This window comes from Nanorana parkeri, unplaced genomic scaffold (genome assembly GCF_000935625.1).
Source record: "Nanorana parkeri isolate BGI_ZX_2015 unplaced genomic scaffold, ASM93562v1 scaffold1030, whole genome shotgun sequence".
In the NCBI taxonomy this organism is placed as follows: Eukaryota; Metazoa; Chordata; class Amphibia; order Anura; family Dicroglossidae; genus Nanorana; species Nanorana parkeri.
In genome coordinates, this window is record NW_017307298.1 from 152,576 (window position 1) to 165,832 (window position 13,257).

At 45.0% G+C, this 13,257-nt stretch overlaps 1 protein-coding gene across 1 annotated transcript in view; it reads right to left on the reverse strand.

The window, feature by feature from the left end:
* LOC108795964 (mucin-5B-like) overlaps positions 1-12,317 on the reverse strand; it is a 102,136-nt gene extending 89,819 nt beyond the window's left edge. Inside the window, exons 1-2 of the mRNA XM_018567327.1 lie at positions 12,278-12,317; positions 10,165-10,423 (exon numbers count right to left, since the gene is read on the reverse strand). Of these exons, the coding sequence (XP_018422829.1) occupies positions 10,165-10,423; positions 12,278-12,317 (299 nt within the window). The remainder of the gene's footprint in view (positions 1-10,164; positions 10,424-12,277) is intronic.
* Positions 12,318-13,257: the final 940 nt, after the last annotated feature.

The following is a 13,257-nucleotide window of genomic DNA, read 5'->3' on the forward strand; positions in this document are numbered from 1 at the left end:
GAAAAAGCGGCGGCAGCAGAGGGGAGGGGGGGGTGAAAAGACGAGCACATATAGACGATCGACAGGCTATAGAGCCGCCGATCGTCTAAATGTGAAACACCTGGTAATGGGTGTTTGCATTGCAATGGTCTTTTCTGCCCGTGCGAGCCCCCAGAAAAAAATGCAACCGCCAATGCAGCAGCGCCGTCCGTCCGTTTTTTTTTACAACGGGCGGACGGCAACTGGTTAAAGGAATAGTCAAAAATGTACTCTTTGTTTTTTTTTACAATTAAACTAAATTTCGACTGGACTACCGCTAAAAAGTGAAATTTCGTCCAAAAAGCGAAATTTCGACTGGACTACCGCTATTGAATTTCGTCCGAATCCGAATTCCGAAACTAATTTAATTTCGCACCCTTCAGAAAAACGAAATAATGCACATTTTTTTGCTGGTGCACATGTCTACCCATTAGTAATTTAAAATGACTGATTAACCGCTACTATCCTAGAGGTAGCACAAAATGCATTTCTTTGAGGAGGTTATCTGAAAGAACCTACTTGACGCATTTCTTGAAGGTGGCAGGATTCACTTTGATGACCAACGTGCTTCTAATCCCCTCATCTCTGAAAGAAGGAGCAGCTGTGGTGATGGCTGCTTCTGCACTGCTTTTCAGGTTTTTTTTAAACCACAGCAGCCAGGAATACTAAGCATCCAGGCTGGACCACTGACTAAAGCTTGCACTGTATGCGCTTGAGCTTCTGGCACTAAACTTTAAAGTGTCATTCAGCCAAAAAACAATACATTATAACTTCCACTAGGGATGAACAATTATACTTGGATTCAGTTCGAATTGTGGACTTAAATCCAAAACACATTAAGGTCTTTGGGGGGTGGGGGGCAGCTTATCTGGAAAGTTAACTCTTGCAATCTTTAATGTTTTTTTTGTATAATAAGTTTTTATTGAAAGGAGTTTGCATATAAAAGTACAAATTACAAAGAGTACAGATACATATACACACATACAATGGGATACAATCCGCCATAGAGTAGGCTTAAGACATATGTCAATACATATTTCTCAGCACGAGAACCTTATCCTAAAATCTCGCATTTAGTTAGATAATCTTTGAGCCGAAAAGGCTTGATTGTTGGAAGGTAGGGGGGGGCAGGAGAGGTATGGAGGGAGGGAGATTGACAGGGTGGGAAGGTAAGTTGGGTATGGGAGTAGGTAGATGTAGGATCATGTCTTCACATAACACATACTACTTATGGTCTATTGTGAGTTATACATTTGTTGTGCTGTTTCCCAAGTCACACCGATTTCTTTTAAGTAATTAAACACCTGGTTGTCACAGATTCATCCACACTTAAACCTTATCCCCCGCGTTTGGTGAGGTATTCTGGGGTCATCTTATACGCTAACCAACACTCCCATGTTTTTGATAGGCGCTCTATTCTATCTGGTCTGGTAAGCGTGAGTTCCTCCATGCAGTAAATCTGTTCCACCCTGTCCAGCCATTCTAGCAGGGTAGGCACCGCCTCACTCTTCTATTTGGCTGGAATTAAGGCTTTAGCTGCATTGAGTAAATGTGGTGTGATGGAGCGAGCATAGCGGCCCATTGATCCCTCGGCTCCATGAAACAACATTTCCCAGGGGTCTAGATGCACCTCCGTTCCCTGAATATGTAATATCTCCTCCGCTACCTGCTGCCAGAAGGGCGTTATTTTCGGGCATTGCCACCATATATGCGCGTGTGTGGCCACCTGTCTACAGCCCCTCCAACACAGCGGGGTCTCCGAACTATCTATCTGGTGCATTTTCTGAGGAGTGTAATACCACAGACATAATAGCTTATAGTGGAGCTCCTGGATGCCTGAGGATCTGCTCAGCCCCCTTGAGAAGGCCAGAACACGCGTTCTGCGTTTCTCAGTAAGGGGGCAGCCCAGCTCCCTTTCCCAGAACGCGATATAGGGTGGGTGAGAGGAGGTGTCTAGACGCACCAAGACGTCGTACATGGAAGATATGCTCTTAGTGGGGGCTGAATCTGCTGGGAAGAGCATTTCTAATTGGTTCAGGTCCTTCCTGGATCTCAATGGCGAAGGGAGCTGCCCTGCAAAATGTGACAGCTGCCCATATCGCCATACATCCATGAAGAAGGGCCTGGGCGATCCACACAGGGAGGAGAGGGATTTGATCCTCCCCCCCTGTATGACCTGGTGCAGCAATAGTTCAGAACCTTCCTGGATCCATGTGAGATGCCCCCCATCCATGAGCCCCGGTGGGAAGTACAAATGGCCCAATAGGGGCATCAGAGGAGAGTTGTACAGCCATTTTTGTTTAGAATGGAGTGCATCCCACATGGATAGGGTCGTCTTCGTTAGGGGATGAGTATCTGAAGATAACTGTCTATATTTCTGTGGGATCCAGCAGACCTTCTGCAGATTTGCGTGACTCATTGCTGCTTCCATTTGTACCCACAGCTTTGTTTCCCCTGCATAATGCCAATCCAGGACTCTGGCTAGGGATAGCTCTATAATATCTCCTGAAATCTGGTAGAGACACTCCCCCTAGCGTTTTCGGTCTGGTTAGAATGTTGTAGGATATCCTTGCTCTTCTGCGCCTCCATATAAATCTAGATACCAGGGAACGTAATAAAGTAAAATAAGAGGTTGGGACCCCCATGGGGAGCATCTGGAACAGAAATAGGAGTCTCAGCAACACATTCATCTTAATGGCATTCACTCTGCCCAGCCAGGAATGGTAGAGGGGGGACCAACGATTCAAGTCCGCACGAATAGCATTCAAAAGGGGCATGTAATTATATTTAAACATATCCTGTAGTCTTAGTGTGTAGTTTATCCCGAGACATTTCAAGGAGCGCCTCTGCCAAGTGAACGGGAACGCTGATTTAAGGGCTACAACTTCACTGGGGGGTACCGTTAAATTCAGGATAGTAGATTTGGAGATATTAATTTTGAAGTTGGATACCAAATTGTAATCTTTCAAGGCAGCTAGTAGATTCGGGAGGGAAATTTGGGGGTTCCTAATGTAAAATAAGATGTCATCCGCATAAGCCGCATATTTATGTTCCCCTTATGTCTGCACTATGCGTTATGGTGGATACAAACGGTTCCAGGGAAATGGTAAATAACAGGGGCGATAGCGGACATCCCTGTCTAGTACCATTTCCCAAGGAAAAGAGGGGACTGAGCACTCCGTTGACCCTCACCCTGGCCGCAGGGTTTTGATATAATGCAGCAATCCTGGTCAGCATCCCTGGGCGCAACCCCATGGCACCCTGCGTCGCCAGCATGAAATCCCAGGCCACTCTGTCAAAAGCTTTTTCCGCGTCTGTCGACAGTAAGAGTGTGGCCTGGGATTTCCCGCGTACACAGGACACTAAATGTAGGGTGCGCATCGAGTTGTCCCTAGCTTCCCTTCCAGGAATGAATCCGGTTTGATTCGGGGATACAAATTTAGGTAGCAAAGGCTGTAAGCGGAGTGCCAGGGCCTTCAAGTACAGTTTTATATACACATTTAATAACGAGATAGGCCTGTAACTGGGGCAGCAGGTGGGGTCCTTCCCCGGCTTGGGCAGGACTGTAATATGTGCTAGGGTTGTTTCTTGCCGTAGCTCCTTGCCCGAGGTGAGAGAGTTGGCATATTCGGTCAAGTGAGGTATCAGGATATCTTTGAAAGTGCGGTAATACGTGAGTGTGAATCCATCCGGGCCAGGAGCCTTGCCCGTGGCCATCGTGTGTAATGCTTTCGTAAACTCCTCATCTGTAAAGTCTGTCTCTAATGCCTCCAGCTCTTCCTCAGGGAGTGTGGGGAGGTGGGCCTTACTTATGTACTGCTCTATAAGTGCTTTCCTTTGCTGCGGCCCAACTATAGAAGGCGTCTGAGTGTCGGCTATATTATATAGGGTACGATAATACTCACTAAACACCTTGGCTATGTCTTGGGAGAGGTGTACCAGTTTGTCCCCCTTAGTCTTAATTTTGGAAATGAACGTAGCCGATTGTTTAAGGCGCAGAGAGCGGGCCAACTGTCTCCCAGGTTTATTGCTCCACTCATAATTTCTCTGGCACATCCACATAAATTTTCGGGCTGTGTTGCGGTCTAGGAGTGTTTTCAGGTCTTCCCTACATTTTTGGAGTGACTTCTGATGTGCCTGCTGTAAAGAATGTTTATGAAGGCGTTCCAAGTCTTTAATTTGTGTCAAAAGGGTCTGCATTTCCCGTTCCGTCTCCCGTTTTTTCCTGGATCCCAGTTCTATTAATTTGCCTCTGATCACCGCTTTATGCGCCTCCCAGACCACAGCTGGCGAAGTTCCATGTATGGAATTTTGTCGAAAATAGATCGGTAAGTCTTCCGTCTTCCTATGCTCTGGAGACAGGGCAATTCAATAAATATTAATTTAATTTCCAATTGTTGGAACTAACTGGTAAGGATGGCCAGGCAAGGGAAGTCAGAACCGGGGAATGGTCCGACAACGTCCTCGGAGCTATTGAGGTCGATTTGACCATGTGTAGGTGATGATGATCAACAAAGATCATGTCTATACGCGAGTAAATCTTATGTGTGGCAGAGTAATGCGAGTAGTCTTTGCCCGATGGGTTGTCGAACCTCCATGTGTCTATTAGTTGCGCTTTGTGCAAGAATGCTTTGAGACAGGATAGTTGACTATATGAGAGTGCAGAGCGGTCTGATGACACGTCTAAGTGCGGTTCCAATGCCAGGTTGAAGTCCCCCCCTACCAGTAGAATCCCTGAGGCAAAGTCCAGGAGGCTGGTAAGCGTCCTGGTAAGAAAGCCAATTTGATTTTGGTTTGGGCAATATATACAAGCCAAAGTACATGAAGTGTTGCCTAGAGTTCCCTTTAGGAAGATAAATCTCCCCCTATCATCAACCTTCATCTCAGACAGTACAAATGGAGTACTCCTGCGCACACCGATGGCAACTCCTCTAGCCCTGTAGGAATCTGAGAGGCTATAATACCATGTGGGGTAGCGATAAGAGGACAGTCGCGTGTTGGTACTATGTGAAAGGTGCATCTCCTGGAGAAACACTATGTCGCTAGATAGTCTATGAAGTTCCTTTAAGACTTGGTGTCGTTTGGTGGGGGTGTTCAGGCCTCTTACATTATAAGAGGTCAAGTTTACGGTTGCCATGGTGAGTCAGGAGTACCCTCAGGGCACAGCACAATGTGAAATACAGCGATATTCCTACATCTATCAGAAGTACATTCATAGGAAAGGTGATGGGGAGGGTGGGTAGGAGGGGGACATAGACATACAGGGAGACAAGAAGAACATTTAAACAACAGTAATAACAATTCGGTAACAGCCGATGGGATAGCCGTTACTAACTTGTACCCGCTGGGCAGGCACACAAATCCTGCCGTGCAGGTCCCATTCCTTATGTGTGTCCACTTTAGTGCACGTGGAGCAGGCTGTAGCCCACAGCCCGATATGCCGCAAACAAAAACCTTTGATGCAACAAGCATCACTAGTAAATGGTAAACTTATGCCGTAAGAGATGCAACAGAAACAAAAAACCTCAAAACACAAAAAAAGTGCAAAAACAGGAAAAACAAAAAGTCGAAAGGCGATCCGAAACCCAGATTTGGGTAATATCTGAGGGAATGCACAGATGAATCACTGAGCTGGCTCTCTAAATGACCACCACTGATCCAGTGGTGTCGTACTGTATATCAGGAAACAGTAAAGAAAAAACATGAGGACATTGTGCCGTCTCACCCATGTCCCGCGGATGCCTCTGGTCTTCCCGAGCGCCATTTCTGGGGAGGCGTGCGCCAAGTTGCTGTCTTGTCACATGAGGGGCCCGGTACTTCGCAGACCCAGCCGGGTAACTCGTGTACCGGGATGTTGAGCTCGGAGCAGAAGGATACCAGCTCCTCCGGGAAGCGCAAAGTAGCCGATCTGCCACCTTTCCGGGCGATCAGGCTAGCTGGAAAGCTCCATCTGTAGATGATCTCGTCTTTCCGCAGTTGGTCCAATAGAGGGCGGAGGGCTCGTCTGCGTTCTAGGGTTTCACGGGCCAGGTCTGGGTATATGTGAAGCTGAGCACCATCAAAGTCAATGGCCGACATCCCCCTTAGCTTGCGGGACACTTCTTCCTTATCCCCATAGTTGTGGAATCTGCATATAACATCCCGAGGGCCGTATCAGCCAGATTACGTGGGCACAGTGCTCTGTGAGCCCTGTCAAATCGTATGGGCGTAGTGACCGCTCTCCCCAGGATAGTGTTAAATATACCTTGCAGGGAGGCTATGAGATCCGCGTCGGCCGTAGCAGGCCCCTGAATCCGCAGATTATTCCGCCGGGTGCGGTTCTCCTGGTCCTCCACCTTATAGAGGAGATTTCGGTGTCCCACGGCCAACTGCCTGTGAGCTTCATGCAGGTCTCGAATAGCTCTGTCATGATCATCCAGCCGGGACTCCGTTTCCTCCACCCTGGTAAGGATATGTGAGAGATCCGCTGTCATGCTGGACAGATCTTGCTTGAGCGAAGTCTCCAGGACCTGGAACATGTGAGCCAGGTCCGCCTTCGTTAGAAGGTCTCTCATGGCATCTGGCACCTGCAGATCTGCCTGTAGCGTAGCCGGGGAAGAGGCTTCCAAATCGCTGGAGGAGCCCGGAGAGCCCGGGGACTGTGGCGTGGCCGGGAGAGTAAGGGCCTCGGATTGATCTGCAGGCGCCTGCCGCGTGGTAGGCCGCGAGGGGGCCTGAGAAGATCTCGTGTCCGCGATTAAGTACCGTTTTAAGGTACCGGAGGCCGCCTTTTTCGAGCCGGAGGAGCGTTGGCTTCTGCTTCCCATGTTTGAGGTCAGATGGATAGCAAGTCAGGTGAAAAGTTAGTCTTATTACGGCAGTTTTTTGCGGGCTGAGGTGGGAGCTCTGCTTAAGTGCGACCGTCCAGCGCCATGCGTAAGCCACGCCCCGCAATCTTTAATGTTAATAGGCTTGGGCAAGGGCATGGGGAGCTGGGCAGTTGGTAGTAAAAGCCTGCACTCAGGGCAAAAAGGTCAAAGTGCATCCCTCTCCAAGTTCTATGAGCTGTGAATTATTTTAGAAGCATAGGTTGTAGGTCCTGCCCTTTTTATTCCCTCCCGCCTGCCAAAAAATAAAAAAGTATTCAAATCACCCCCATGACAGGTATTGTGCCCACCTACCCCTTACCTCCCAAGTAGATATGATGTAATTTAAGAAAATACGAACATAATTAAAGTTAAATGCAAGAAATTCAAGCTTTGTGTGGCCCTCCCATCACCTTTCCATTTGACAAAAGTATTTTTTTTTTTTGTCGAAAGAGCTGGGGAAAAAAATTGTCAAACAAACATTTAGCCGGCAGGGGAGTTTTCCTCACCCACACTGTTCAATGTTGATGGAGGAATGCAGAAAAATGCCGTTGGCTATAAAGGACTACAAATCCCATCAATACATTATACAGTAGACATGTAATTTTAGTTTCGTTCTAAATGGATATTTGTATGGAATTCGTTAAATTCGGACATTCGGATGCATCCGAAATTCCAAATTTGAATGCGTGCAATTGTGAACTAATCTGAATGTTCCTTTAACGAAAATTTGAATCCGTCCAAATTTCATTAAAAACGAAACTAAATCCATGTGTGACTGTTCTCTGGCCAACCAGATTTTTTGGGGGGCTGTTGGGGGTTGCATTACAGGCATGTTCATAAGACTTTCTGTTGTTGATCTTTCTGAATTGAAAATTAGGGAGGAAGTGAAATCCACATAATCCGAAAAACAAAACACATTTTTGTGTTAAATGTCTTTCAGACACAGCGGCACCTGACAGAGTGAGGGAAGTCCTTGTAAGCTATCCCTTGTGAGAGCTGAGGCAGAGCATAGGAGTGCTTTTATCAATTCCGTGCTGTCTCTATATCTAAGGTCTGACAGGAGTGGTGGGGGCAGTAATGGAGAACTGTGGGTAGCTGTCTATACGTAGCTTTCAAAATGATGTTTGTAGAACATTTACTCCTTGAATTTAAATTGTAAAATACCTTCCAGACTATGGTCTGATAAAGGCTCAAGTCTTTAGAAATCCTTTATAACTCTTTCTTGTGAGCATAAACATCTTTATTTGGTCCCTTTAAAATTTATTTTCACTAAGCCATATGGTAGAATATTTAAAATATTGAATTCCAGATACCAACTGTTTAAGATACCATTCTCCTAAATATTTATATGTTTTTCCCTAATTAACCTAGTTTTTTTTTAAATGTATATAGATATATAGATAGATAGATATATCTATCTATCTATATATCTATATATATATTTATGTATATATTGTTTCATTCATATTCTATAGGTTATGTAGCATGGATACTGTGTGTAAGAGTTTCTAAAGTGAACACTGCTACTACCAGGAAGGCCAGAACTAGGGGAGGACTGCAAACCTTTCGCCTGGGGAATTGCACAACCAAGTGGCCCTTGGAAAATGGCGCTTTGCCATTGATCCATGCCATCCACAGAGCTCACTCCTCTATCAAAGATTTGTTAGGTTACACAAGCAGTGGGGAAGCCCGCTGTTGTGGAACCTTACTACCTGTCAAAAGCTGGATGCAGCGCTGCCATGACAGGTTACACAGCGGGAAAGGCTTTCCCTACTGTGTAACCTGCTAGAAGCCGATATGAATGGAGAAAAAGCTGTCAGCTTCAGACTTGAAGCTGACAGCTTTTTCCTCCATAATACTAGGTGAGGCTCTACTTCACCTGTCAACCCTGACCGCACGTCCCTGCTTAAAATGGTATCAAACACCACTTGTTTACTCCTGGTCTAAACGCTCATCAAAGGGTTCCCTGGTATTCGTATGCACAGTTAAATTTGAAACAGTAAATAAATGGAGCAAGTAATGGAAACAGTTACCATGTTGTTAAAATAAACAGTTATTACAAGAAATTACGTGAATAATTAGCAGAGCCACATGTTAGATGCACTGCCATGGGTGCAATACTTTACATTATTTTATTTTTTTTACCAATTAAATTGAATATTTTAGAGAATGTAAGTGTTGAATGCATAGATAGCATACATGTAAGGTAATTCAGTGGCCAAATGATATAGTGCTCACATACTTATACATGTGTGAAACATACATAAGTTTCCAGAGACCCTGTCACCAGACTATTCATTTCAACAAAAATCTTCTCATAAGCATATATGTGCACTTAAAGACCATCTCTGGGATGAAACTGAATTTCTTTCCCTCCAAAACCTCGCACACCCCTCTAACTGCTCATTGGCAGTAAAAAAAAAACAACAACACGTAAATATAACGTAAAACTTAAAAAGGTAATGTAAATGCATGTTTTATTGACCAAAAGCTGCAGTCACTTGACCCTCCATTACCAAATCGTCTCTTCCTTTGTTCACATTCTTTGAGTGTCCGCATTACTGCCTGCATGGCATGGACACTTCCTATTGGCTGTCCAGCAGCAGTGTATTCTCAGGATCCAGAAGAGGAGTGATGTGATTGCAAAGGGATGGCAGGGGACTTGCTGGTGGGAGACTCTCTGCAGTAATGGCTCAGCGGTCCCCCACACCTGCACCAGTGAGCGATCTAAAGGGAGGCTTCTGTATAACTTTTTTTACAAGGGCCGGTGAAAATTATCCTGTAATGGGGCTTTAAAATTTCATATATGCTGTTTACTTGTAAAAGCCTCCCTTGTGTAGAATTCCAAAAGCCCTCAGAGTACTGCTGGGTAATGCCATCTTGGATGTGATGTCACTTACACCAGGAGATAAGGGGCTTCCACTCAAGGGACACACTGTATTACTTCTCCCCTAACAACTACATAAAAGTTTATGTAGGAAGGTGAGGGGAGGGGCAGAGAAGCTGGGCCAGCAAAGAGACACCCCCAGAAGAGGAAAGGGCTATAAATTTCAAGTAAGAAAGGGGGTTGTGCTAGGGAAGTGGCTTTCCTGGAGTAGTTACATTTTCCAGAAAGTTTTAAAGCACATTGAAATAAATAAAAAGTTATTCATGGAAAGAAAAAAACACTGCAAGCAAACAATTAAAACACTTGATTTTTTTGTGCTTTTTACTGCATTTTTTAAAAGTTGATGATTATGTATATTTACAGTACTCTACCACACAGAAGTTTATTGCAGCAAATGATAATCATATTTACCGTTGTCCATGGACTATGGGAACATGATCAATGATTTCTATTAGCAATTCATTTAGGTTCAAAGATACTTGAGAGATGGTGGTTCGATTATTGACCAGTGATTGTTGAATCTGTATATTGAAGTCTTCATAGTGACTTCGACAATGAGAAGCAAACACGTAGTTACATTCTCCCGGAAAACGATAGATTTCTCCATCGAATGTCTTAAAGTGGAAGTTACCCCAGGCACTGCAGCTCCAACTTTCTTTGGGCTTTAAAACTAGAAAATGCCAGATTAAAATAAGAATATTTTGTTATCATGAAAATATATTGAAAATAACTATGATTAAAGTGTATGCCGAAACATTTTTTTTTTTATATATTAAGAAAAGACTTGTGAGGATTTAGAACCCTGGTTGATTATTTTTATTGTGTTATCATTGTGTTTTTACAATGGAAAGGAAAGCACAGCTATGGCTCCCCCCCACATACATATACATAATATTACAAACTATACATAGCTGCAAGAATTTTGAAATATTACTGTGTATGGATAACATAATTTACGATAATCTGGCAGTTTGGGTTAAATAAAGTAAATCATACAGTATATGCTCAAATCATCTCTGAAATTATGCTGACACTGTCCTTCTTTCTAGAGGATGGCTACTTTTGTTCTACATAGTTCCTGTGTGTGTTGTAAAGTAGCCACCACTCCAAGATCACTCCCATAATAGCCTATCATGTTTTAAAAAAAATTATAATATTTATTCATTTTTTTGCACGATATTCTAATTATTCGAGTTTCACCTGTACTTTTTATTGTCTAAATAATAGAGTATATAAGCCAAAACCTGTTTCTTTTTTTTGGATGTGAAAGGGTTAACATTTCTGTATGGTCCTTATTGCTGCCTATGTCACCATTGGAGAGATATAGGGGTCTATTCACGAAGCAGCCGTACATCGGCTTGCTTCATGTGCAGAAGGAGTTCGACTCAGCCGATCCAACATCTGGATCGGCTGAGCCGAACCTCCGGCAGGCTACTCACTGCTGTTCGGGCTATTCTTAAAGATCCCGAACAGCAGTGAGTAAATAGCCGAATGCCGCCGAAGTAAATATTAAACGATTGTGCGGAGCTAAAAAAAAAAACGAAAAAAAAAACTCTCCCAGGCGCTCTTGGAGCTTCCCGCTCCTGGCCGCCAAGGAGAGAAACACAGCTGTGTCTTTTTTTCTTCATTCTGGCACGAGCGATGTCAGAATAGAGGAAAAAAAAAATACCATTTCAAATTGAAAAGCATTGGGACATTACTATTGGCTATTTCAATTTGCAATAGCCAATAGTAAACTAGCATTGTACCCGCCCTCTGCTGATGGACCTGATGGGGAACTGCAGCAGAGGGCGGGTACAATGCTAGTTTACTATTGGCTTTTGCAAACTGAAATAGCCAATAGTAATGTCCCAATGCTTTTCGATGGGAAAAATTATTTATTTATTTATTTTTCTATTTTGACATCGATCGTGTCAGAATAAAGAAAAAAAAAAGGACACAGCAGTGTTTCTCTACTTGGCGGCCGGGAGCAGGAGACTCCCGGGGCGCCAGGGAGAGTTAGCTGTTTGGAGATCAGTGTCCCTGGTGAGCAGGTAACCAGGGACGCTGATCTCACTGCAAGTGGCCGGAGCCAGCCGTAAGATCACGGCTGGCTCCGCCCAGCTTGTTGAAGCAGGCTGTCCAGCTCGGCCAGCTTCGGCTTTCAGCACGGCTCAGCCGAGCCGATGCATGTGCGTTCGGCTCGGCTGAACCGCTCGGCCATGATCGGGAGCTGTACGGGCTATTGTGAATAGCCCGAAAACCCCCCCTTTTTGGTTCTACTGAACCGAAGGGGTCCTGGGGCCGAAGCTAGCCGAAGGATCGAACGAAGCTACGGCCAGATCCTTCGGCAGCTTCGTGAATAGACCCCATACTCTCGCTTTTGGTTCCGATGACCATCTCTCCACTGCAGAAAGTGATACTAAGTCCAAATGTTTAGGTCTCGTTCATTCCAGCCAGTACGCTAAAATTGTATACGGGCTGTGCTACAGGCACTGTTTGCCTTATTTTCTTTAACTTTATTGAAATGTCACAGATAACATACCATCCATCTGTGTACAGCACAGCAGAGTGGTGATATGCATTGATGCGAAGTGAGATGCAGTACGAACAAATGTAGCATGTCTGTGGTTTGTTTGTGTCTTGTTTTCTACGTGCTTTGTGGCGTGAACAGGACACATAGAAAATAAAAATAAATAAATTAGGTGACCCTGCGTTGATCTGTACAGATTAATCTGTACATGGTGTGAACAAACCCTTATGCCCCATTCACATTGCTACATGCATAAATCCATGAATGGCACCCCAGACACTATTAAATAAAATAGAAATCTTCATGCTGAGCATTGTTGCTCTTTAAGGTACATGCAACAAATCACTCGGGTGTGTATGATGGTGTGACGTTCCTCCTGGCCGGGCCGCGTCACGTGTGCGTGCCAGCGTGGAACGCAGCCGCGGGAGAAGCCGCAGAGCGCTCCCTCCTACTTCTGGGAACGTAGGGTGCGCTCCACGCTGGAACGCGGAAGTGCGCCGCGGCCGCGTGACGTCACGGCCGCGGCCTATTTAAACTCCAACCGAACGATGCAGGGTGTTCACTATTGGGTTTCTGATGCCCAAACACCCTGGAACCTCGTTCTGCAAGGAGACTGTCTCGCCAGGATCTAAAGGAGGACTACCCTACTGCTGGAAGAAGTGACCCTTGTCACTACTGCTCTGCACCTAAGCGCAAGTACCTTAAGCCTATAGGGGTTTTCACTTGTATGAACTGCCTAGGGGTTTCCATCAGTAACAAGTGTATGTGTATAGCACTGGACTGCCTACCAACTATCTCATATAAGTATATGTGCACGTCTGTACCTCGGGACCACCTATACCTATAAGTACTGGGAAACGTTCCACTTATAACTGTTGGCCAATCTCTACCTCTGTACAGCAGGGTGCAAGCAACCTCACCTTAAGACCCTTGGTAATTCCATCCAGGGTTAGGTCCTGATTACTCCGTCTGCATACCAATTCTCATTTCCC